Source organism: Penicillium citrinum, assembly GCF_028827155.1.
Source record: "Penicillium citrinum strain IBT 23319 chromosome Unknown utg000003l:1.0-4596430.0:1.0-4598250.0, whole genome shotgun sequence".
In the NCBI taxonomy this organism is placed as follows: Eukaryota; Fungi; Ascomycota; class Eurotiomycetes; order Eurotiales; family Aspergillaceae; genus Penicillium; species Penicillium citrinum.
Window position 1 is genome coordinate 3,933,604 of NW_026622688.1, and position 25,995 is coordinate 3,959,598.

The following is a 25,995-nucleotide window of genomic DNA, read 5'->3' on the forward strand; positions in this document are numbered from 1 at the left end:
TGCTAATTTATTAGTATTCTAGAAAAACTCCTAACGTGCCCATGGCTGCATAATAGCATAAACTAGTTTTCGCGGTGATCACCAGGGAATTGAACGGAAGGGGGAGAACTAAGAGGCCTAGACCAAGTCCAGGAATTCCAGCACTTGATACGTAGTAGTACATACTGTACAGGACACCTATTTTCTTGTCGGATCGTCGATGGTTTTCTTCCGGGAGATGCAGAGCATGACGTCGATAGTTGACCGGTGAACTGCGTGCGTATGTGTGACTGTGCGAGGGGAAAAGGCTGACCTTACGTTGGGAAAAAAACAACCGGGTCCACCATGATGCAAGCCGTGATCAGGATAGGCCGATTTCCAGGAGATGGCAGTAAGACATAACTAAAGTATCACCATCCAGAAATTGACAGAGAGGCAAAGGAGAGAGAGAATAGAAGGGACGATAGGACTCGGGTTGGCTTTCTATTTGGACCGACAAGTCCTCGATACTCACCATCGCGTGCGTAGGTGGTCGCGGGCAGCGGGTGGATCGGAGGTACCAGGTACGTACCGAACCTCATCTTAGCCGAACATCCTCTGGACCTGCCCGCAGAGAAGACGAGGAGCGTGCCTATATTAGAATGGGAATGAAAGTTAGTTAGAAACAAGGGATGTATCGACTGGACAGATATATAATAGCGGGAGTATGTATACTATGTATATGTATATATATATACAGCAGAATTGATATAAAAAAGTAGACGTGCAGGAATAACGGCGGTGACGAAGGTTTTTAACAGGGCCCACTACGTCATCGCATCTGCGCGGTCTCTCAGCAGCGGCCCACCCGTTGCCCACTGGGCGATCCAAGCAAAATGGGCGGGTACTGACGCCAGTTTCTCTTCTTCTCACCTATCGAACACCCCCCTTTGAGCCCTTCCCATCACTTGACTTCCTCTCCACTTCGCTTCTCGCTATCGTTCATCACAACCACCACCACCACCAAATATCAACACAAACACCGCCTCTACCTTCGCTACTCACATCCTTTCAATCTCACCACCAACAAAAGGGAAAAATCAACCATAATAGTCATCTCCCATTCTTTCACCTCGGATTCTAAATCGTCCTGACGTTGCTGGACCTCTGACTGACCAGCCTTCTTCTGTCCCTGGTGTCTTGTTTTCTCCGATCTGACAGGAAGGGACTTGAAAATTTCCTCCTCGTCTTATATTTCCTCCCTCGATCCGTGACGGTTCATTGTGACCGAAGAATGATTGCTCGGCTTCTGAGCCTGCTGATTGTCGCCCAGGCGTACTGATTTTCCTTTTTGATCGGAGGGAGTGAGAGAATGGGGGACGTGCATAGCAGGAGGACTCCTCCATTTCCTTCGCCAACCGAAACTGTTTCGTCTACCGCCATTCAACAGCCTCTCAACCTGCAAGCTTCGCGATCACCTTCGAGTTACCGATTGCCCCATGACCCTGAATATGTGACTGGGATATCGTTGGAAGAATTGGCTCAGCGTGAGGATAGTTCCGGGGCAGAATCAGCACGGATGCCTCATTTTTCGCGTGGTGATTCAACCGAGCAGGTGATGGGTTTAACACCAGTTACTGAAAATGCCCAGGCGGAGAAGGACCGGCCGGAAGATCAAGGACGGTCATCCCAAACCCTAAAAGAATTGAGAAGACAGATGGAGGAGCTGTTGGTATATCAACAGATGCAGCAGAGCCAGAATCAAAGCCAACATTCGTCCGCAAAGCAACCCACACATACCTCTTCACCACCAAACGAAACCCCTAGAAAGCGCCGTCTGTCAAACACGTCCGCTGCAGAAATCCCCGTGACGATAGTCCAACCTGACTCAGGCCCAATAGATTCTGGGGGTACTATAAAAGGTGCCGACGAGTCTCTTTCCACCGGACAAGCCACAACGCAAACCCCGTCCTACCCCTTCCCACGTGCCCCGGCGCAGGTTACTCCATCAAAAGCAACTACTGAGAAGCCGGGACACCAAGGTCACTTTCGCTTGAAGTTCCCTGCTGACAGGCTGCGTGTTTCACCCGCAAACCAGAACCACAATCAAAATCTAGATTTTACGAAACGGACGGACATAAGGTCCAATTTCGACTCTTCACTTGATCATAATCCACCCCAGGATGAAGAATTTGCGACCCCAAACCTCTATGACCTTATTTTGAAATTAAATGCGGATCCAGGAGTCGAAGGATGGTGGACAAATCTCGTTGATATTTTGCAAAAGAACTATGGTGCGGAACGTGTCACTCTGGCTGTCCCGGGAGACATCACGGATCTGGAGAATGTACCCTGGGGACAAAAGGCCACATTCAATGAGCACGTTGAGGCGACTTCAGATGCTGGGCAAATATGCTCTCACTACGAAGGCTCTACATCGGACTATCTAGGTGAACGTCAATTGCATAGCTGTGAACAAGGGAATAGGCAACGGAAGGGATCTGGAACTAAGCCTAAAACCCCAGGAGCTATGCCCACGTCTGCTCGACCAGCATTGGAATCACGCCACTCATTCGCTGGATTTTCTCAGAGCAAGAAACAACAAATGAAAGAGATCGATCGACCGAAGGATCTGTCGAAACCATCTGCTGCCAAATCCGAGAAAAAGCATGCCCGGATCAGCGAGCAACTTCACCCAGCTGAGTCGCGTGTTGATGCTAAAGACTCGTCTAAAAATTCGCTCGGCCCAATTCGCTCGGCAGTTTTCCCAATCCCCAGACCTCTAGAGAACGAGCCAGACCCGCTGATTAAACGGACTGGGGTTGTGAAACTTTTTGGACGGAATAATCCTATTATCTTGACTCGTGAATATACGGAAAATGATCCCACTCGAGTCTCGCAATCGTCGAACGGGCTCCCTCGGAGCCCACTGGAAACAGTGCAGGTCACGCCAGGCGCCGAGCCGCCTGCTGACGCCGAGCGTATCATTGGACAACAGAAGAAATTCAGCACTCTCCATGCACGGGAATTCGATGAATATGAGCAAATACCTCAATCTCCATGGTCCCAGTCACCTGCGCCTTCGCCCGCGCCACGAACCCATGCAGACTTAAACCCTTTTTTCACGAGTCACACAGTCGACGAAGGGGCCTTTGCAAAGAACCCTCCGGAACACGACTATTCGAATATTCAGCCTCTAGAGGCCATTGGAATTGATTACTCTAAGACGGTAGTCCACATACCTTTGCTCCACGGAGTCCAAACCAACCATGAGTCTGGGTCAACCTTGAGGTTCCCGGTCGCCATAATCTCGCTGTTATCGAATATAGTCCCTTATCCATCGAATCTTCGACAGTCGTTGGCCCATTTCATGCCACATTTGACGACATCCTTCTGCTTGGCGCAACAATACAGTCAACTCGAACGCCAGGTCTCTTCCAAAGTGGAAACACCACGATACGGGCATCTTCTAGGACTGGGTGGCACCTTTTCAGATGCAAGTAGTGAGCTAGAACTTGTCGCAGGTTTAAGTGGTCATGTCAGCTATTCTGTCGGTGACGAAGCATCTATGTCTGCCCGGGCTAGTGTGAATAGCCCCAGCGATCGCTCGTCGGCGAAGTTTAGCCCTGCTGTCTCAAATATCGGAACTCCAGGCTTTGATCTTGGAAATGCTGGATTTGGATCCAACAACCACTCCCCAGCTGTGCGATCTGGCGAGGATGAATATTTCAACGTTCAAAGCCAGCAGTTCAAGATGCCCCGTGATAATATTCCACAGCAGCGTCATCGCCTATCCAAATCATCCGTTGTTATGGACAACCCAGAGAAAATACATGGGAAAGCCTCCACGGGCGAGGAAGCCAATTCACATGATCCAAGCTCGCTTGTCGCTTCCCCAATATATGAGATGCGACCACCAGCCACCTTTTCCCCGACCCAGCCCTCCTCTCGCCAGGCGTCCACAAACTCTTTCTATACCCAGCTACAGCGCGACCTGACTCGGCCAATTCCTGATACCATCGCGCAATTGATGCTCAATTCAGTGCCTCTTCACCTCTTCCTAGCCAAGCCTCAAACCGGTGAAATGATATGGACGAATACGAAATTTGACGCGTACCGGAGAAGCAAACCTCAGGAGCAGAAACTCCGAGATCCATGGCAAAATATCCATACTAGTGAAAGGGATCATGTGGCCAATGAATGGGCAAATGCGCTGCGGACAGGATCGCAATTTACCGAGAGAGTACGCGTCCGAAGGTTCAATGATGAAAGCGCATATCGCTGGTTCATTTTCAGGGCGAATCCTCTTCTCTCTGGCACGGGAGAGGTTCTCTACTGGATAGGGTCTTTTCTCGACATACACGAACAGCATATCTCTGAGCTCAAGGCAACCCAAGAGCGAGAAAAGTTCGCAACTGATGCGAAATATCGCGCATTTTCGAACTCGATCCCACAGGTTGTCTTCGAAGCAACAGAGAATCGTGGACTTATATTCGTCAACGAGCAATGGAATCTGTACACAGGTCAGAAATTGGAAGAGGCTCTTGACCTTGGGTTTGCCAAACACGTGCACCCCGAAGATCTCGCAAAATGTGGTGGAATATCTTCACAGACAACGCAAAGGCGGAACGATACCAATGTACCCATATCTGCAGATTCCGGCTTGGAAGCTCATGCTGTGTCATCCACCCTTGATGAGCTGGTGAGACTTGGCGTTGCATCTTTGCAGAAAGATGAAAACGGTCGGGTGTTTTACTCAACGGAAATCCGTCTTCGATCTCGTGGAGGTGATTTCCGCTGGCATCTGGTTCGTTTAGTATGCGTTGAGACCAGCAGCTTCGGTAGCGAAGAGGCATCGTGGTACGGTACATGTACCGATATCAATGACCGGAAGAACCTCGAGCGGGAACTCAACAAAGCAATGAGCCAACTGAATAACCAAATGGAGTCCAAAACCAAGTTCTTCAGCAATATGTCCCACGAGATCCGAACACCTCTAAACGGAATTCTGGGAACCATCCCATTTATTCTTGACACTCAGCTCGACAGTGATCAGAGAAGAATGCTCGATACAATCCAGAACAGCTCTACTAATCTCCGGGAATTGGTGGATAATATCCTAGACGTATCGCGCGTGGAGGCTGGCAAGATGTCAATGGTCAATTCTTGGTTCCATGCTCGGTCAATGATTGAGGATGTTATCGACACCATAGCCTCTCGAGCAATTGATAAAGGCCTTGAGATAAATTACCTCATGGAAGCTGATGTTCCTGCCATGATGATTGGAGATCGGTTCCGTATTCGCCAGGTCCTTATCAACCTTGTTGGAAATGCAGTCAAGTTCACTTCGCAAGGCGAGGTTTATATCTGCTGCAGTCTCCATCGCGATCCATCCCTTAAAGAAACAGAAGCTTTCCTGAACTTTGATGTTGTGGATACCGGCAAGGGTTTTAGTTCACAAGATGCGGAGCGGCTCATGCAACGATTCAGTCAATTAGGCGAGACTGGGTCACAACAACATGCCGGTAGTGGATTGGGTTTATTCTTATCTAAGCAGCTGGTTGAAATGCACGGGGGAAGTCTCACACCCAGCAGCAAAGAGGGTCAAGGTGCAAAGTTCTCCTTCAATGTCCGAGTTGATGCTCCTCCTCCTCCGTCGCCATCAGAGAGGCCACAGCTGCTCCGTCAAGCTTCTACTGCATCTCGGAGACCCGCGACATCCAGGACTACTTCATATGATATATCCTCTGTACAAGTACCTAAATCATTCGAGCCGAAGCTTTCAGCCCCCTCAGCCACATCTCCGGGCCTCGATTCGCAGTCTTTCGACGGGAGCCTCCAAAACACTTACCCTTCATCTGCTGGAACCTCGGCTCCTCCAACTCCGGCTATCTCAACTGCCAACCTGCCTCCTCAACTCGCGAAAGGAGAAGACTCCAACAGTGATATGGCTGTCCCTTCCACTGCACCTCACTTGACTGGATCTATGCGGCAGACACTGCCATCGCATCAAGGCGAGGCCGCACTCCAGGACAAGTCGTCCGCAAAATCTATCGGAGTCCATTCGCAAGGCCCCTTCTCTGTCGTCATTCTGTGCCCGCTTGACAACAGTCGCAAAGCTACGAAGCAACATATTGAAAAGGTTGTTCCCCATGAAATTCCATTCAAAATCACCACCCTGCCCGACGTGGACGAATGGAAGGACATGAAGCACGACCCTGACTGGAAATGTACACACCTCGTTCTGAATCTGCCTGCAACAGATGACATTCTAGAGGTTATTCAGCATATCTCAGAGGTTGAAGCCAGTGCAGCACCTGTGATAGTCATCATTTCGGACTTGTATCAAAAACGGCAAATCAGCACTCGTGTCAAAGAATTGGCAGCTACTGGTAAACAGGTATTCATTGTACCAAAGCCGGTCAAGCCTTCTGCATTCTCTACCATCTTCGACCCTGATAGCAAGCGTGAGCTAAGCAAAGACCGCAACCAAGACATGGCGCGAGAGATCAACAATAACTTCAAAACCGTATCGAAGATGGTCAAGGAAGTTCTTGGTAATAAAGGTTATCGTATTCTGCTAGTTGAGGATGATGAGACCAATCGCGATGTACGTCTGAACTACAACCCCAGCGACTTTTGAACCTTTGCTAACGTGATGATAGGTGATGCTCAAATACCTCGACAAGATCAAGTTGATGTCAGAGACCGCTTCCAACGGCCAAGAGTGCACAGACATGGTTTTCTCTAAGGAGCCCGGCTACTACTCCCTGATCATCGTAAGTCAAGCCATTCCGCGCTCATAACATAAGTCTCAATGTATTAACCATCGATCTCCAGTGTGACATTCAAATGCCAGTCAAGAACGGCTACGATACTTGTCAGGAGATCCGGACTTGGGAGCAGAAGAATCATTACCCCCAGATTCCGATCATGGCTTTATCAGCCAATGCAATGACTGACCAAATCGAGAATGCGGCTCAAGCGGGTTTCAACGACTATGTCACCAAGCCCATCAAGCATAATGAACTTGGCAAGATGATGATGGGTCTCCTTGACACTAACAAGCCATTATTGCTTCTGCGCGATCGACTTCATCCAGGCAGCGACAAAACAGCTTCTGTTCGACGCTGAGTCGTTTTCGAAATATATGAGATCCGCTTAATTCCCACAACAGGGGTTTTCTCTGCATTCTCGTCTCCAACGACAATCTACTTGATACATCTTTTGACTATTTTGCATGATCAACCTTCGCCCAACCATTTTCCCTGTCTTTTTTTCTTCTTTTTTTCTGCAAGCGCACCAGGGCATCAAGGAAGAAATTTGAATCCTTAAGAGGCTCCACAGGAACCTTACCTGTGATTAACTCCGTCAACAGTGCTCTAGCTCTTTGCCTCGAACACTTCCTTTTCTCGTCATTTCCTCTTCAGGGGAATTTATACATTCTGTGCATTCCAGGAGCTCGCATTGGAAATGAGCATCTGTCGCCATCCTCTGGCATCAGTCCATCACGGCATCACAAACACGGCTGTACTTACTATCTGATCCTCTTACTCATTTTTTTTTTTTACATCCATATGCTTGATCTCGAGTTCAGGCGCATGGCATCAGCGTTGGTATACGGCCATCTGTTTTCTGTTCAATCTTTCTATTCGACTTTCAGCTTTGTGGTGTTTCCTTTTATACGTGATACCAGATTACGAGCGCGCAACGACAATTTTCTTCTGAAGCTGTATTTATCTTAACTTTTAGCCTTTTTCCCTTCTTACTCTATCATTGAATCGGTCTTATTGACCAATTTCAATTCTTATAATTACTATTACTTTACACTGTGTAAAGTGAACACGGCCTCATCAATATCATTCTCAGCATGCAGAAATTCATGTTTCTGTCTACTATCAAGCATTATATTTCTTATCCCATTTGGTTCTTCTACTGTAAAAAATCCGCTTTGATGTAAATAACCCACGTGACAGCCTCACATATCTCAAGACTATAAGAGCAGATGGGATCTTAGGCTTGGAAAATACACGTTCGAAGTTTCACATAGCGAGTAGACCCTGAAAGTTTCGATCAGACTCTCCCATGAGTATCTAGGCTCCAAGGCGATAGATGTCATCAAGGGGCCTGCTTGTCTGCAAGGCATAAAGCAAAAGGACCTCGGTCGAGAGACTCTGCGGGCTGTAGAAACCAATCGGAAGAGCACCCTCGCCCGAAGGTTCATCGAAACTGTGTACTGTAATGCTTTGTCAAACAAGATAAGAAGCGAAAGTTAGTTTTTCTTGTGTGCTCTTTACGAGATTCAACAAGGGCTCAAATCAAATCGCATTTGTTGATATTGGAGAGTGAAAGCCGTGGATATCCGATTCAGGATTTATGAATTGCATCTTGCATATAGTTTGTTGACAGCAAATCCAGGCCCTTTCGCACATTCAGTAGACATATTCCTAGAAAAGACAAAGGAAGAAAGAGAAAAAAAAAACGGGGAAAGGAAATCAAGCCATGGCCGAAATAGGAAAAGAAGTGTGAGTTGGCGATTGCCAACCATCCAGTCATGGCGCTGCATGTGGCGGTGAAGGAAGCGTCCAGAGTAAAAAATAATCCCCGCCTCAACCCCACTCTTTTGTTGGCAAATTATTTAGTGCAGTATTGTCTGCAATGAATGGAAATTGGGGGGAAGGGCTCGCCCAGGGTTGTGGGAGAAAATGAATCAGGAGTTGATAGTCAACACCTGAGGTGGACATTGGGCAGAGTATAGGAATGGGAGCATCGTAGAATGCCTAGGGCCTGAAATAAAAGCGAAGGGTTCGTGTCACGGATACAATTTCGAGATCATGCATGTATAGCCGGGGAAAAAGGTACAGATTCGTCTGAATGTGTGTGTGCGTTGGGAAGTTGATAGGCAACGTGGGATGGAAGGGGCGTAAAAAGTCATTGAGTTGAGTTTCCCGAGGACCAGAAAGAAAAAAAAATATGAAGGGCTCAGGGAACAGGGGGGGCAGATCACAATTCGGTGAGTGGCCGAAGAGATTGGGGCGATGACGATGAATTTGGTAAATGAAGTTTCTCTTCTTCAATGCCCGATATTGGCGTGCGCTGCGCGTCATTGCTTTATTGTGCTGCCCTATATCTTGTCTCCTGGTAGTATGTTTCATGGTGAAGGGAACGGGATATCGACAAATGTAAACCCAAGTATGGGCTGGATGAAATTGCTTCCCATTGCTTCACCTGGCGTAGCATCCCTGGCATGTTTGGGGATGAGAAATTACGTGGAGGAGGGTGGTATCACAGTGTAATTCGGCAGTGAAATGCGTATCAACGGGGCATATCATGGCTGGTCAGGCTGCAAGGCATGCAGGAAAAGTCCAGGGCCAAGGCATCGGGTGTAGAAAGTGAGGCATGAGGCATGAAGGATTGACAGGTTTTCCCTCAAGGCGAGAAAAGAAGAAAAAGGCATGGTTCTCAGGTAGTATGTATGTATCTTGAGTATCCTCTTTTCATGGTATCGTCCCAATGAAGGTCCTGCGGCGAAAAGGACCCAGAACAGGGCTTTTGGGATCGGCATGTCTTTCCTGTCAGCAGGAACCCAAGGACCAATGATGAGGAAGCGGTCATCTTGCCATTTATTTCACGAATTGCGTTGTCGACGGCCTGCAGAGCCTTGTCTCCCTTCTACATGGCTTTGAACAAGCAAGTCATCAAACATGTGCGCAGGAGAAGGCGGGGACAATGCTGCTTCCCACGCCATGACGGCGTCTAGAGCGCTTGTCCATGCTTGCATGCCTTCATCTTGGCCCTCTGTGCCACTAAATACACCGATGCGAGGCATTTTCTTTCTGACAGTCGCATTGAAGACGGGTAAACGGAGGAGCAGGGATCAACATATTCAGGCCTGGTATCTTTGTCTCCATGGGCTGAGTTTGTCGACCTAATTCGATCACATCTTGGTCACACAGTATTCTGTTTTCCCTTTTGTCTTGGGTTGATTATGCTCTTTTACCCCGTTGCTCCTAGGGTGACTCCTGCTTGGGATTTGCGCCTAAATGGCTTGATGGAACACAGACCTATTAGATCAAACGCGGGTTCCCTTTGAATCTCTACAGGGCTATCCACGGCTCGTTCGTCCGCGCCCTGCAGTGATGTCCAACTGCAGTGATTTTCGTACCGTGTGACCTTGTCCCTTGGATTCTTTTTGCCTGAGGGAAGGTTTTCTTTTTGAGTTGTAATCTGGAAGTTCGAATTCCAAATGATGTCAGACTGTGAGACGTCATCATCTCTCTGGGCCCAGTCCCTTTTTTTTGAAGAGGGAAAATTCGGGAGTATACCTCAAGGCTCACTTAGTGGCAGATACACACACAACATAATTTCAACAGTCTGCTGCCTCCATCATGTGAGTCTTGCCCGCATAGCATGATGGGATGGGCGAATATGGACAAGGACTAAGAGAACCGCATGAGAATGAAAGTGTGCTGAGGGAGCACAGCCTTGGTTGTCATACGGGTTTCTTCTGTAGTTTGCAGCTTTTCGGCGTGCCCCATCATGGATCCGATGGGCGAATCAACCCGAATCCTCGGGAGTATATTTGCATTCCCAGCCACCGAATTTCGAAAAGTAGACTGAAAGGATGAGGGGCATTCGGAGCACCATAGGGACTGGAAATGGGAGTGAGAATGGCGAAATGGGAGGAAAGATTAGGAAAGAGAGCAGGGCATAAGGCTCGTTTTTATACTTCGACTCCATACTTCCCAATTCCCACCCAACTCAGGTTTTCCCACCCTCCATGCCCCTCCAAACCCACTTTTTTCATACATGACTTTCCTAAAAAAAATCCCTTTCATCTGATTCCGCTCGGGCCCAAAAGACAAACAGAATATTTGGGAGGGGCCGCGTAGACCAAGACCGATGATCCGGTGGGAGGGGCGGGACGGCGGAAGCTCTGGTGGAGGATGGCTGGTATATCCCACCAGACACAATTCTTCGATTCCACCTCAAGCGGGGTCGAGGAGGTCTAAGAGGCGAATGGGCGGGCAGACACGGAGGAGGATATGCAGCCGAAGAGAGGGATTGGGGGGGTATGGTACGAGGGCTGTGAGTCCCAGTGCTCCGATGACCCAATGGCTTCGTCTAGACTCTGTCCATCCTTGCCCTCTTGCCTTTGCCTTCTTGGTTTCAATTGCCCCCGCCGGATGGAAAACTATCCGCCGATGGCTATAAATTCTCTCGTCTTGACCGGCGGGCCCGGTTCTCCTCCATCTTCCTGATCCATCTCTCCCGGTTGACCCCGTTTGCACACTTCTCAGCCTTATACCTTTTAGGTTCTTGCTGAACCTATCTCGACTCAGAACCAAGGTCATCTTGTTCCTTATAACATCATTGAAATATCTTGTTGGGATATACTCGTTGCACTCTTCGAATAACACCATCGAATCAACATGGCTACTCAACGTCACTACTACCAACCTTCTGCTCATGCCATGAACATGCCATCCAAGGCCCCTGCGCCTGCAAGCATGTATCCAATCTCCAGAGCGCCATGTTCTCCGCCTGACTTCTCTGATGCAAGCACCACGGCTGGCAGCCGCACTTCTGGTGGCCTGACTTTCAGCTCCGTTGGTGCTGGCGGCGACTATGACAGCATGGCGTCGTATTCAGGTGTGGACGTCGTTGAAGTCCTGAGCGACCGCATGCAAGACTCTTTTGATCCAACACCATTGGATCGAAGTCTGGCGAAACAAGCGCAAACGTGAGTTCAACCCTAAGCGCGAGCATACTTTGCGCAAAGCCCATAGCTTGCTCGCAGTCTTCAAAGCGACGAGGATCGTGTTTGCGAGAGATTCCGGTCTCGGGTAACCAACTGAAAGACGAAAAGCTGACTAGAGTGCACAAATTAGTTCCGGTCAACTCAACGCAAAGCAACAAGAGCTTTTGGAGCTGCAAGCCCTAGCTCAGCGACGTTTGAAAGGCGTCCGCGCCAATTTCAACGAGGGGCTTAAAACAGCTCGCGAGACGAAACGGGATCTGGAATGGACTCAGAAGCGCGTCAGGTAATATATATTCCAGAAAAAAAAAGCCCCTAAACCCCTGATCTTCCCTTAAGTGGACGTTGCGAATTCCGCCCCGCTCCGCGGACAGGGGTTTGATAGCTTCCGCTCCGCCAGGGCAGTGCTTGGCACGTGCGCCGTTGGGATGATCGACGCGCTATGAAATTGGCACATGCGTGTTCTAGAAGACTGACAGAAGCTTGTTTGCGCAGTGCTCTGAAAGGAAAGGCCGAGAAGGCCCACCCAGACGAATACCGTCGGGCATCGAAGAAATACACCTTCGACGACTACTGAGCGGGAGCTACCCGATGCCCCCGCTGGTTCCACTGACACGGCTGTGGGTGATTTAACCTTCTTTTCGCTTAATGTAACGACCTTCATGACTTCGGACAAAATCGGGATTTTGGGCTTTGGGACGGGTTGTTTGATTTTCTATTGGATTTCATAGTTGGTTTGGAGCGTATGCTTGGGATTCTGTATATTTCTGTTTCGTGTACGTAACGGCTTCATTCGCGTACATCTAGGGCTATAGCAATGCGGTATGACGCGCATCGTACTTGTCATTGTGCCTGCAGCCGTAATAATCAGCGCCCTAGCATGTAAAATCAGTCGGTGTAATTTCCTGAAATCGTATTTCCAGGTTTGTAGTGCTACTAGGGTTGCGCATCTTAGGGCTTGAGAGCACCACTACTCGTACACGCACTAGATACTGCCTGAGATGTTTGACTTGCCTCACACGTTGAAGTTGGGGTCTATTGCTGAATAAGGTTCAGCAATCTTAAGTAAGTTCGACACTTAAATAACCGTTAGCTTATTCGGGCTCTAGTGCATAGGCTAGTGTTTCAAGGATCCAGGAAAGGGACAGGGGGTTGGCATACCAATTGTACTACGGCTTAAGAAAAACGGCAATTGAATAGCTAAAAGCCCGAAGAGAGGAGATGCCTCGAACTTCTATCATTGGAGAGCTCTGATTCAGTTTGTATCATATCAACTGCATCAATATCATAGGATAGTGCACTGGAAGTCATCAGTCTCCCACATTGGTTACAATAAAGCCTATCGTCTCCTATGAACAAGGATAATGCTCTGTATGCGCTAAAGAGGCTCGAGAGTAAGGGCAGGTACATAGAAATCAATGTAACTTAGGGTCGTTGTAGTTCTTGACTATAACCTTATGGTTATGGTCAAGATATTATCTCCTCCCCACACTAGTTACTGTCAGTACTATATAACTTTAAAAAATCTTACACCAGTCGAAATTTTTCAATGCCACGATTGGAGCGAGAAGAGGATGCTACTAGGTATACATCCCAGGCACGGTATGGCTATCAACACACATTATATGCTGTTTGTTACATTGATCTATGTACGCTTTCACCGAAAAAGGTAAAAGCTTTAAGCACAGAAGAGCTTTAAGCAATGAGGAGTTCTAAGTAATAAGAAACTAGTACTCTTCCATGGCCTCATTGATGACACGCACGAAACGGCCAACCTTGTCTGTGTCCTGTTTGGCGGATTCAATGCCAAGTAGAACCTTCTTGACGCCAACGCTCAAACGACCATCATCGGCCAGACCAAGACTACCGATACCTTCCAGTGCCTGGGCGATTTCTTGAACATCAAAGGCATTGGAGTTCTCCATAATATACCGCAGCTCAGCAAATGTCTTCACGTTGGGAACCATGATGTTCGAATTGAAGGACTTGTAGATATCCAGCTGTTTCATCAAAGCACGCTCGGTAGTCGTGGCTAAGATGAGTAGACAACGACCGCGAGGAGGCTGCTTTCGAAGATAAACCATCAAGGTTTGCAGTACACTGTTGCTGAATCGAGGGCCAATTGGTACCCAGTCGATGATTTGCTCGATGTTATCAACAACCACCATGCTAGTGCGACTCTTATAGGCACTATCAAAGACGCGCATAATGTGCGCGACCTTGGCTGCCTCGCTGAAACCAGCCATATCTTCCGGGCTAATCAGCTTGATAAACGGGAAACCGGAATCAACCGCAACCTTCGAAGCGAGCGCGGTCTTTCCACTTCCAGTGGGTCCATGCAATAGTACAGATAAGAGTGGTGTAGACTGATTTTGGCTGCTGACCTGCTTGACGAAGAGTTCACCTTCGCGCAGGATATCATTGATGGTCTCAGAGTAGTGAAGCATACCATACTGGATACGACTCGAAAGCTCCTCCTCCGAAACACCAAAGGCAGGTTTAACCTCCTCAAGGGCGTTGTGAAAGTCAGCCCGGTTAACCTTCATGTTGACAACATCGTCGTTGATACTGGCCATGGTGCCAACTTTGACGTGACGAGAGAACGCAAAGGAGGAAGCAGCCTTAACCAGACCAGCAATTTCAGCACCCGAAAAGTTTTTAGTCAGATGGGCAAGCTCCTCCAAATCGACATCAGTGTCCATGACCTTGTTGGTGCGCATCTTCTCCGTATGAATGTTCAGGATTTGGCTTCGTCCCTTCTCATCAGGAAGTGAAATCTCTACATGAACCTCCAGACGGCCAGGACGCAACAGAGCCTCATCGATCATATCCATACGATTGGTCATACCGATGAGTAGAATGTTGTTCAGCTGATCGACACCATCGAGCTTCGACAGCAGCTGGTTAACGACACTATCACCCACGCCGGTGCCTCCACCTCCACCGCTGCCACGCTGCTTGCAAACTGCATCCAATTCGTCAAAAATGATGATGTGAAGTCCACTTTCGTCACCCTTCTCTTTGTATTCCTTTTCTGCATCTGCGAACATTTTTCGGATGTTCTCTTCAGACTGACCGACATACTTGTTCAAAACCTCAGGACCGTTGATGATCTTTGGTTCTCTAGCATTAAGCATTTTGCCGATCTGTCGTGCAATCAAGGTTTTACCAGTACCGGGAGGTCCGTAGAGCAAAAGACCTTTGACGTGCTGGATACCAAGCTTTTCTACCAATCCGGGGGGGGAAGATGCGGGACGCGAAAGCTCGACGGAAGATGGTACTAAACTCAGAATCAAGACCACCGATTCCCATGTCCTCGAACTTGAATCCGGGCTGGATGATCGAGTTTGCAGCTGGGCGTCGATTTGAGGCCTTCATATTGACACCAGTCTTTGCGTCTCTGTAAAAGTTGATCTGAGTCTGTGGCGTGAGTAATCCCCGTGCAACTGGGCTGGTCTCGACTTCCCCAGAATTCATATCGACTTTCTCAGACCAATTGACACGCTGCACTGTTTTGACATGTAGCACCAGAGGGATGCCCTTATGATCCATTAGGATCTTTTGACCGGGAGCAAACAATTGGTTTTGGAAGTTCTTGTTGCGTTAGTATCTGGCTGGATTGCTGTAAAGAGGACCAGACTTACATAAATAACCGCCTTTGCCAGGTCGTCCTGGTCATATGGAACCTCTGTCCGCTTGCTCGCAGATGCGAAGCCAACTTCAATATCAGAAGACCCCAAGTATGCCGATCCTCCTTGGTTGAATTGATCATACAACTCCACCTTGACGGCATCTCTCATTCCGACTTCCGCCCAGGTACGTTGGTGAGTTGACATACCAATGGTACCTCGAGGGAAGCCGTCTAAGGGGCGAGCAGAGAACACATAGAGGTCCTTAACCAGGACATAAATGTCGCTGCCATCGGGATTGGGCGGAATGTCTAGAGGCGAGACGGCAACGCTGAATGAATGTTAGAGCTAAAATCAGGGTCGTATGGGATATCTCGGGCCACATACATATTACCAAAGGTATAGTTATCAGTTGGACTCTTGCTGGGCTGGAACATCCATGACGGTCCCCCGGGTCGTGCTCCTCCCATCGGTGCGCGCAGTGGCTGTGATTGAGGGGCTCTGTTCATCTGTTGGGGTGGCGGCGCCCCGTAACCCCTTGAATCATAAGGCTCATCAGTCATAGGTTCATCGTAGTCGTGAGGCATGGGAAGCTGGCCGTGGTCATACCGAGGTGCTTGATTGGGGTTTGAGTATCCCTGCGGCGACGGACGCCCGTCTCCGTAGGGATTAGGGCGATTGAACATGGCGTGTCGTGGAAAAATTGGTAGTTATGTGTTGGAATTCAAGGATGACGCTCGACGCTGATCGTTTGAGGACGCTATGACTGGAAAATCGCCACCGATTTCTGAGAAGTAAAAAACGAAATAAGAAACAGCGCTGTTCACTGAGCAGCTGGCAATCAAAAGTGAGTCGGGATTTCAAGTAAAGCAGAGAGTTGGGAAGATGTAGGTGGCAACTCGAGCTCGGGGCTGCTGAAGACAGCGTGGGTTGCAGTGTGGGGCGTGTTATCGATAAGGCAGCTCCAATCCGGACTGACCGCCCTAGAGACCGCATGGAATCCAATTCCACATCATGATATCACTGTATATTCTGGATAAGATAATCGAGTATCAACTTAAGTGCTCAGCTGTGATTGATATGACGGATCTGATTTGCGAAGTTCAAGGATTGACTAGCAGAAAGGAATCGAAGCTCAAGGTAGTATATTTGTAAATGGTTATAAGATATGACTCCTGACACTTTCTGCCGGTCCAAACCATCTTGTCAAGCCTATTGAGAACCGCGGTCACCAGCGCTGTAAGCACTTTCATTACCTAGGCTTGCTAAACTATATGGGGTATTGCAGCCTCAACGCCTCTAAAAAATATTCTTCGCGGCTATAACTGCTTTCCATAATCTTCGAATTTTGCAATCTTAATTACCGACGGCCCTTTCTTAGTGATTTTCCATTGAGGGGACATCCAAATGCCGCTGTGAGTTCACCCACTGAGACACCACTTGCTCATCAACCACTGATTGACACCATATAATAGACACCTTTTAGGCAAGAAATCATGGAACGTATACAATCCGGAAAATATCGCGCGCGTCAAACGTGACGAGGCCCAAGCAAAAGCTCGCGAAGAGGAAGATGAACGCCTCATGCAAGAAGTTGATGCCGAGCGCCGGATCAAGATATTACGTGGCGAACGACCGCCAACACCTCCACCAGCCCCGGGCCCATCTCAGCAATCCACTGAGCATTCCGAGAGAAAATTGCAGGATGGTTCGAGACAGGATCGCAAAAGGCGTCGTCTTATGGGCGAAGACGACACAGATAGGGATATTCGATTAGCTCGGGAAGATGCACAGAATGCGGCTTCCGTGAGAGATGGGCAGTCACGCTCATCTCGAAAGGATGATAAAGTCAATCAGGCACCTATTGTGGATGACAGAGGCCATATCAATCTTTTCCCTGGAGACAGCAAGCAAGCGGAGAAGAACGCCGAGGCGGAGGCCGAGAGAAAGAAGAAAGAACGCAGCTTCGAAGACCAATATACGATGCGCTTTTCTAATGCAGCAGGCTTCAAAGAACAAGCAGGGCGTCAGCCATGGTATTCGTCCAGCGCACAGATGGTAACAGCTCCTGACGCCATGCCAGATAAGAACGTGTGGGGAAATGAAGATCCTATGCGTAGAGAACGAGAAAAGGCTCGGATGGATGTTAATGACCCTCTTGCGGCTATGAAGCGAGGCGTCAGGCAATTGAAGACGACGCAAGAGGAACGGAAGCGATGGCGCGAGGAAAAACGAAAAGAGATCGAAAGCTTGGAAACTGCTGAAAACCACAGCTCAAGGCATTATCGGAAGCGTTCACATTCCACGAATAGCCTTGATGACTTTAGGTTGGATAATTCTGCTTCGAAGGAACGTGGTTATAAGGGTCACAGGAGCTCTCATCACCGCCACCGTCACCGTCACCGTCATGATCATGATCGCGATCACAATCGAGATCGAAGTCGACATCGAAGTCGACATCGGTCATATCGACGACACCGCGAGTCTTCGGATCGTTCCCATCACCATCATCGTGCCGACGATCGTCAAAGTCGGAGACACTCTAGGCCAGAATCAAGGAGTATTTCTGCGAAGAGCTGATTGATCATTATATTTCAAATGCCCTGCCACTATTTTTATGATACCCTATAGCATTGCCATCTCTTTTTATTTAGTTGTATCAAAAGCACCAATATACAATTTCTCGTGCACTATGAAAATTGCTTTCATGTAGAATCTCATTTTTCACTGGGTATATAATTCTCTATCTAGGCTAACAGCCCATGAAATATCAAATTTTATGACACCATCATTAAAATCATATCAACTTCTAAGGCGGCTCCTATTTACTGAAGTGCCCATTGTTGGTTACCTGTAGCATTCTCCCCGCCGTTCCAATCGACGGTGATATCCAGACCGCGGTAGCCATTCTGCTTTCGCTGGTAACCGACCTTTCCGGTGAACGTTTGGCCCTTTTTCAAAGGCTTGGGCTGCTCCTTGCCGTGGTCGATGAGGAGAATGGTTTGCATCCAGTGAGTCTCGGTTCCGTGAGGACCGGTGGTGAAGGAGACAATTCCCTTCTTCTGCATTTCCGAGGGGATAGGGTCCTCCGGTACTGGAGATTGCCTAGAGGGCATGAAGAAGATATCGAACCAGATGGCGAAGCCATCAAGAGCGTCGATATCCTCGTTCAGGGTGAATTTGAACTCTTTGATGAAGTTCAGCTCCTCAACGGTAATAGTATGCAGAGGCAGGGGCAAAAAGATGTTGGAATCTCCCGGAATGGTGGTGGGTTGGACGGTACGCACAAGGGCTTCTTCATAGATATTCAGTAACATGCTGTTCATCTTGAAGCCGTACACGTTGTGCCAGAAGGAAATGTGAGAGGCGATGAAATCGGGGTCAGCGAAGGGTGCAACCCGAAGAGTGGCGTGAGAGGGGACCATGAGGCCGTCGGAAGCCAGATAGCGGTCTCTGGCGTAGATGACCGAGTCAAACATGGCTTCGAACAGAAGACCGTAGCCCATCCATTCCGAAATAATGATATCGACTTTCTCAACCGGTAGAGTAACTTCTTCAATCTTGCCACGAATGCATCTGCTCAAACGATCAGTGATCTAGAATTAAATGGAATAGTAGACATTATGACTTACGTGATCACATCACCAAGACCATTGTCGTAGACAATCTCCTTGGCACGATCAATAATGTTCGAATTATCGACCGAGATGACCTTCTTTGCACCGGCCTTGGCACAGAACATAGACAAGATACCGGTTCCACATCCAACATCTAGGACGACCTTGTCCTTGAAGAGATGCTTGTTCTCGTAGACAAAGTCACGGTATGCATCAGTACGAATGGTATCCTTCAACATAGACTCGTGGATTGCTATAGAGAGTCCTGTGATTAGCGAATATATCGGCGTATTGGGCGGTCATGGAATACGAACTGTTGTAAGAGTAGGAGCTGAAGTAGTCAGCATCAACTTCCTCGGTCTTATCTGTGGATTTCTTTTCTGGTGCTTCGGGCTGGAGCTTCTCGTCTTCCTGGGTTAACTGGTCCTCGAGAGATTGCTGCACGGCAATCCGATACTCAGAGAATTGAGTCTGCAGTCGTTCCAATTCCTCCTGCAGTTCCACGACTCGACGATCCGAATCGTTACCAGGGGCCTTGTCCTCATCCTGCTCCTCGGCAATATCATCCAGACTATAAAGAAGCGCATCGTCTTCAAGCACGGGCTTCAAGTAGGCATCGTCTTCGAATTGAGCCTTAGAGGAGACGTCGGGAGACTTGTTACCAGCCTTGACCTGGGATCGCACATAGTTGACCAATTTAATGGAGTCCAAGAAGTCGAGTTCTGCCAGAATCGATATATTAGCTTCGAAAGGTCTATGATAGAAAGCCCACACTTCTATGCCTCGTAGCGGACAGAGAGTTACATACCTAGCTCTTTTTGAATCTTCAGCAAGTCGAAGTTATGTTTGTCCTTGCATACCTGCAGCATTGAACGAACATCGGGGTAGACAATCTCGGAGAATAGATCGACCACCGGCTGCGAATCATCCTCAGGCTCAACATCTTCCCAGCCTTCCTCATTGGTAGAATCAGATTCATCGGAAACTGATCGCGCATCGGCAGGAACTTTCTCTTTAGAAATATCCGAAAAGGCCATCGTGAATGATCTGGACTATATAAGAAGCAACAGATCTGGAGGGGCAATGGAGGGGCAGAAAATCCAACCAACCGATAAAAGAAAAAAAAGAAAAAAAGAAACAAAAATCCGTTATCGGGCCAACCGTTGCCCCGCCCCGCCTTTTCTGTTGTTTATTCAACCAGGGCGGTCGGGGAACCCTTGGACCGTTCCAGGCTTGAGTATCTCTCTCCAGTTTCATCATCGAACTTCTTCAAATTGGGAAGTCATGGCTTTCTTCTTCAATCGGGGTAGATCCCGGCAGCCGGCAGAGGTCGTTCGGTCAACAAAAGAACTACTCCTCAGGGTTGAAGCATCCTCTAATACAACAACCAAGGTACGCAGCTCAAGGAGCTCTATTTGAAGAGGAAGAGTGTATCCTCGCTAACTTGGGGATACAGGCCGATGAGGAGCTAGCCAAACAGCTTGGTCAGATGAAAGTGATTGTCCAAGGAACACAAGGTCGGTTACCTGCACGCTGAAAAAAGGATTAAAGAATAACAGGCAATCTGTTCGAAGTTGCTGGACTGAATTGGAATTGGAATGGACCAACATGGCTAATAGATGATGCTTCACGGTTTAGAGATCAACACATCCCCCGATCAGGTCCACGCACTCATTCAAGCAACTTTACAAGAGGACTTACTCTATGATCTCTCTCGATCAATTCATTTACTGCCGTTCGAGGCTAGAAAGGATACGCAAACCATCTTCTCTCATATCTTGCGCTTTCGACCCACCACATACGCGCCCGACAAAGACCCTCCAGTTATCTCATATATTGTGCATCATCGTCCAGAGATTCTTATTGAATTATGCCGAGGATATTTTCACAGCCAAAGTGCCATGCCATGCGGTGTGATTCTACGAGAAGCGCTCAAATTTGACGTTGTCACTGCCGTGGTTTTATATGATCAATCACAAGAAGGGGAATCGGCCGTGCGTCTGTCAGAGTTGAAGCCCAATGCCCCGCAAAATGGCACCGGCGTATTTTGGAGCTTCTTTGAGTGGATTGATAAAGGAAATTTTGAAGTGAGTGCTGATGCATTCACGACATTTCGAGTAAGTTGACATTATATGGATGTATGTATTCGCAATTGGAACAGTGACTGATACATCTCTCAGGAAATCTTGACTCGGCACAAAAGTCTGGTCACCGCATATTTAGCCAGCAACTTTGAGCTCTTTTTTGGACGATTCAACAATGTTCTTGTGCAATCGGATTCATATGTGACAAAGCGACAGAGCATTAAGCTTCTTGGGGAGATCTTGTTGGACCGTGCCAATTACAATGTGATGATGGCTTATGTGGAGAGTGGGGAGAACCTCAAGCTGTGCATGAAGCTGTTACGTGATGATCGCAAGATGGTGCAATATGAAGGGTTCCACGTTTTCAAGGTACGGCTACCTAATTCTCGTTCCAGTCATCCACGTCAGGGCATCCACGTTAACGAGAAATCACCAGGTATTTGTGGCAAACCCGAACAAATCAGTCGCAGTACAACGCATTCTGATCAATAACCGCGACCGACTACTCCGTTTCTTACCCAAGTTCCTTGAGGATCGAACTGATGATGATCAATTCACGGACGAGAAGAGTTTCCTTGTTCGACAAATTGAAGTTCTACCTAAAGAGCCCATCGATCGAAGTCGAGCCACTCGCGAGTCGCAGTCCGGGGTCAGCACGGCCGCAGTGGTTTAAACCCTAGCAGGATCTAACGCTGGACGGCTGGATCACGAGTATCATGATGAGTATTAAATATTACAATTAAGTATACATACATACATAGCTTACTATGTAGGGGAATGCGCTTGAGGAGGCCCCTTTTTCTTGCATTGGCGGCTGATGGCTGGATTGCGCCGTCTCGGCTACGGGCGTTTTGACGCGTTCTTTTCTTTTCTTGTTCTTTTTTTTCTTGAAATGATTTGATTTTATTATTTCACTCTGTATGGAGTATACTACTATGTACATGTCTATCTATTCTACACTTTGCGTGGGAGTGACACAAAATTGGACCTTTTCCGTACTTTGAGTTTGGAGTAGTACATCTTCCTCCACTTCTACATTCTTGCAAATTGTCTTTGATATTGGACTATAAACGCCAGTTTACTCTGTCAATACAACATCAGACTAAACAAAGTGGACCTCATTCTTCCAACCTCCATTCATTCTAGACAATGGATACTGCAATGGACCATGACACCATGGCTGTTCTAATCTAAGCAATCAACTACTGGTCAAAGTCTCCACTCCAGTCTCCTTGTCTGTTTTCGCGCACTCCACTACTGCGTGGCCTGGGAGTGGAACACGACGTGCTATTCTAATGACCTTCTTTCTCCAATTAATCCTCTTTTTTCTTACATACTTACCACTTGAAAGATCTCTTCGGTTGTTTCATATTGATTATATCCTGCAGACATTGCCTGCTTACATCAAAGTATTCTGCCGATTGGAATGAACAGACTGCAGAGTGCCAAGACCGTCCAAACTCCACCCGCCCCGTCTTTTTGAAGTCTCCTGGTCAATTTTAATTTCCAGTCCCTGCCCGCAAAGGGATCAGTGATGCCCTCCACGCTCCTTAATTGCCCCGCTGATTTCTAAATCTTGTGCGTTCTGGCTTCGTCGCTCGTTTGTCCCTTTGTTCTCCCTAAGTCATGCTGGGATAATGGTGGAAGAGGCCCCTGCATCGTTATCACCCTCAACCGTTCACCCGGAGTCGCGCTCGACCATTCGCGCCGTCCCCTCCAACGACTCTCTCAGAGTGAGACGCCCGTCTGCCATTCGTTCAGTCTCAGTGCCCACCGGTAATGCGCCTCAGGAACCCAATGGCCGATCCCTTAGCATGAGCGTACCCTCGGCAGCCAACGACCGTCCCGCCACAGCGGTCGCGCCGCAAGACAGCGCAAGACACGAGGGGAAACTGAGACCTTTTACATCTTCAGGGAACGAAGGCCGGTCAAGATCATCGGAGGATCGTCGACCTGGTGGGAAGGCGCCTTCATTGCATAGTGTTCCGAGTATCATACTCAATGATGGGAGTGCCCGCCCAAGCTCGCGCCCGGGATCTCGACCAGGATCACGCTGGTCGGAGCGCAAATGGGGCGGATTGAGAAAAAGATCGGCCGAATTGGAACGGAAGATGAGCTCTGAAGAGACACCACCTGTGCCCCAGATTGAACAGTCCTTCAATGGAATCAGTTTGGATATTCCCACCGGCTCCCTTAGTGGATTGGACAAGACAATGAAGTTCTCACATCGTGGTAGTCTTATTCGGGACCAATCGAGTCGTCCTCGGCCGGGCAAACGACTAGAGGGTCGAATGGAGTCCCCGTCTGAACAAGAGCAGGACCCGGAGCCGCAGTCGGAGGCACAGTCCATCCAACAAGATGTCGATATATCACCCGTACCTACCCCTTCAACCACCACAGTCGATACGGATAACAGTCTACCGAAGCCTACTCCGCGCCCACCAAAACCACAGGGTACCCTCCGTCCTCGACAGACCAGTCTTCAGAGCAGAGCTATATCCGCTGATGAGGATATGCTCTCTCGAAGAGTTCGATTGATGTATGATAGGGGCGATGACAAGGTCACTGATTCTGACGTTGCAAAGTCGATTGCCGTGGAAAATGGCGTCCTTTGGGAGGAGAACGCAACCTCTGATGTCGAAACTGCTTCCACCCCTGGGCCTCAATCGTCGGAGCCTACTTCCAAAGGCCGAGCGTCAGAGGAGGTGGAACGTATGAGAATGAAGCGAGAAACCCAAGAGCTCGCGGGTGGCATCGAATACTGGCAAAACGTCGGTGCTGAAGAAGTGGATCGTTATGGCTTCATCCATGCAACTCCCAAGAATGGCACCGACAAATCCGAGCCTCATCCAATCCAACGAGTTACCACGAGTCTGTTGCTTGCCTCGGAATCGCCACGTCGCAAACGCTCTATCCGACCATCCAGTAATAGATCTTTCAATGGTCGATCGCCCACTCGAAATCTCTCTCAAAGCTCCGCAGCAGGGCGTCCATCTTCATCAGCTAGTACGACCAGTGCGCCGATCCGGCGGTCAACTTCTCGTCTACGCTCCGCAACGAATCACCTCCCTCATAACCGGGATCGCAAATTTACGGACGAAGCTGCTGACATGCTGACTCTCCCTGATAAGAACACCGGGGATGGACAAGATGCAGCTGCCGCGCGTGCGATGCGAAGGAAGGAGTGGGAACGTGAAGACAAATGGACCAAAATGGCTAGACCTACTAAAAAGAGCCGCGACGGTGGTGGCATGACGTTCGAGTTCGATACGCAGAGCAGCAAACTGATCGAGCGAACATGGAAAGGTATTCCGGATCGATGGCGTGGAACAGCTTGGTATTCGTTCCTCGAGGCGAGTGCCAAGCGGCACCCTAATAGTCCGTCTGAAGAAGAGCTTATTGAGGCATTTCATGAGTATCAGTATATCTCTTCGCCGGACGATGTTCAGATCGACATCGATGTACCTCGTACCATCACCAGCCATATCATGTTTCGTCGAAGATATCGTGGTGGCCAGAGGCTCCTCTTTCGTGTCCTACATGCCATGTCATTATATTATCCCGATACTGGTTATGTGCAAGGCATGGCAGCTCTTGCAGCTACACTCTTGTCCTATTATGACGAGGAGCATGCCTTTGTAATGATTGCGCGGCTCTGGCACCTTCGCGGCCTAGAGCAACTATACAAGTCAGGTTTTGCAGGACTCATGGAAGCATTGGACGACTTTGAGCGTGAATGGCTGGCCGGTGGTGAGGTAGCCTCGAAACTGGTACGAAATCCCTGAACCTTCTCCGTTAACCTCCAAATTCTCCGAGCCCGTGTACTAATCATGTCCATAGAACGAGGTCGGAATCCCGCCAACAGCCTATGGTACCCGGTGGTATTTGACATTATTTAATTACTCAATCCCTTTCCCAGCTCAACTTCGCGTCTGGGATGTATTCATGCTCCTCGGGGATTCAGAAGACCATACAGGTCGACCAGCTACCTCTTCTGGGAAAGGCCCGACGAAAGACCCAGGGACCTTTGGTCAGGGTCTTGACGTACTCCATGCCACATCCGCTGCTCTTATAGATGGCATGCGTGATATAATTCTGGAATCCGATTTTGAGAACATAATGAAAGTTCTCACCAGCTGGGTTCCGATAAAAGATATTGAACTCTTTATGCGAGTCGCCAAGGCCGAGTGGAAAGTTCACCGACGCCGAAAAGTGCCGTCCCATTGATTCACGCTTCCACTGTTCTTCTGTCTCTTTCTATTGTCATACTTACCCTAATCACTCTTTCTGATGGATGTCTCGTACCCTCATGATCGCATGGACTCCTGAGAACTATCACTTGACGCCCTAATCTTTATACCCCTTTCTGGACTTTTACTCGCGGCCAAGAGACATTGGACTCTTTGTGCCCTTGGAACAATCGGATTGTCAATACCCCCTTATTCCTAATACCTGTATTTCCATACTTTGACCCCTTTTCCATTATTTCAACCCCCCCTGTTTGCGTCTCACTCCATCTTTCCCGGGCCCTAATAAACCTCGGCAACCCTGAACGGTTGCCTTGTGGCTTTGAGTCTGAACAACTTCTGATTACACTCTCTTCACTATCTCCTAATGTATTTTTCCCAACAGGGCTCATCAGACGTGTACATGGCTTTTTCTTCTATCAAGCTTGATATGGTATTGGCTTTCTCATGCTTTAGGCCTTTTGCCTATTAGCACATCCTAATGACTGATCTACGTATCAGGACGAACAAAGAAGCAGAACTTTCACTTGACCTTATTGGTCTGAGTTATTCGATGTACTATTGTATGAGCCTTGGTTTATCTAGTGGGAGCTTCATACTTATGATACCCGTTTTCGTTCATTCCAACTACTATCTTCAACCATATCTTCAATCGCTAGACGACTCTATCTTTGATTTCCCGATCCTCATTAATTGAATATG

The 25,995-nt window shown here is 48.4% G+C and overlaps 8 protein-coding genes across 8 annotated transcripts; 5 read left to right on the top strand and 3 right to left on the bottom strand.

Annotated features, from left to right (window-relative positions):
* Window positions 1-1,330: 1,330 nt before the first annotated feature.
* On the top strand, window positions 1,331-7,092 carry pkhB (putative sensor histidine kinase/response regulator; the record flags this gene model as incomplete). Its single annotated transcript, XM_056643631.1, has 3 exons — window positions 1,331-6,568; window positions 6,624-6,737; window positions 6,799-7,092. 3 exons carry the CDS (start codon window positions 1,331-1,333, stop codon window positions 7,090-7,092), a joined length of 5,646 nt encoding a protein of 1,881 aa, XP_056503043.1.
* Window positions 7,093-9,586: 2,494 nt separating this feature from the next.
* On the bottom strand, window positions 9,587-9,787 carry N7469_004712 (uncharacterized protein; the record flags this gene model as incomplete). The annotated part of the gene is made up of 1 exon (XM_056643632.1): window positions 9,587-9,787. The coding sequence occupies one exon, from the start codon at window positions 9,785-9,787 to the stop codon at window positions 9,587-9,589; it is 201 nt and encodes a 66-aa protein (XP_056503044.1).
* Window positions 9,788-11,390: 1,603 nt separating this feature from the next.
* Window positions 11,391-12,293, top strand: N7469_004713 (KxDL motif-containing protein; the record flags this gene model as incomplete). The annotated part of the gene is made up of 3 exons (XM_056643633.1): window positions 11,391-11,701; window positions 11,850-12,002; window positions 12,212-12,293. The coding sequence occupies 3 exons, from the start codon at window positions 11,391-11,393 to the stop codon at window positions 12,291-12,293; spliced, it is 546 nt and encodes a 181-aa protein (XP_056503045.1).
* A 1,150-nt stretch (window positions 12,294-13,443) lies between these two features.
* Window positions 13,444-16,031, bottom strand: N7469_004714 (AAA family ATPase SEC18; the record flags this gene model as incomplete). The annotated part of the gene is given in 4 exon segments (XM_056643634.1): window positions 13,444-14,996; window positions 15,016-15,310; window positions 15,361-15,676; window positions 15,733-16,031. The coding sequence occupies 4 exon segments, from the start codon at window positions 16,029-16,031 to the stop codon at window positions 13,444-13,446; spliced, it is 2,463 nt and encodes an 820-aa protein (XP_056503046.1).
* Window positions 16,032-16,752: 721 nt separating this feature from the next.
* Window positions 16,753-17,925, top strand: N7469_004715 (uncharacterized protein; the record flags this gene model as incomplete). Its single annotated transcript, XM_056643635.1, has 2 exons — window positions 16,753-16,760; window positions 16,821-17,925. The coding sequence occupies 2 exons, from the start codon at window positions 16,753-16,755 to the stop codon at window positions 17,923-17,925; spliced, it is 1,113 nt and encodes a 370-aa protein (XP_056503047.1).
* A 245-nt stretch (window positions 17,926-18,170) lies between these two features.
* On the bottom strand, window positions 18,171-19,999 carry N7469_004716 (protein arginine methyltransferase RmtB; the record flags this gene model as incomplete). Its single annotated transcript, XM_056643636.1, has 4 exons — window positions 18,171-18,921; window positions 18,978-19,215; window positions 19,277-19,684; window positions 19,771-19,999. The coding sequence occupies 4 exons, from the start codon at window positions 19,997-19,999 to the stop codon at window positions 18,171-18,173; spliced, it is 1,626 nt and encodes a 541-aa protein (XP_056503048.1).
* Window positions 20,000-20,246: 247 nt separating this feature from the next.
* On the top strand, window positions 20,247-21,719 carry N7469_004717 (Mo25 family protein; the record flags this gene model as incomplete). Its single annotated transcript, XM_056643637.1, has 5 exons — window positions 20,247-20,354; window positions 20,419-20,479; window positions 20,601-21,079; window positions 21,143-21,415; window positions 21,483-21,719. The coding sequence occupies 5 exons, from the start codon at window positions 20,247-20,249 to the stop codon at window positions 21,717-21,719; spliced, it is 1,158 nt and encodes a 385-aa protein (XP_056503049.1).
* Window positions 21,720-22,683: 964 nt separating this feature from the next.
* N7469_004718 (putative TBC domain protein) lies at window positions 22,684-25,273 on the top strand (the record flags this gene model as incomplete). The annotated part of the gene is made up of 2 exons (XM_056643638.1): window positions 22,684-24,816; window positions 24,887-25,273. 2 exons carry the CDS (start codon window positions 22,684-22,686, stop codon window positions 25,271-25,273), a joined length of 2,520 nt encoding a protein of 839 aa, XP_056503050.1.
* Between the last annotated feature and the right edge of the window lie 722 nt (window positions 25,274-25,995).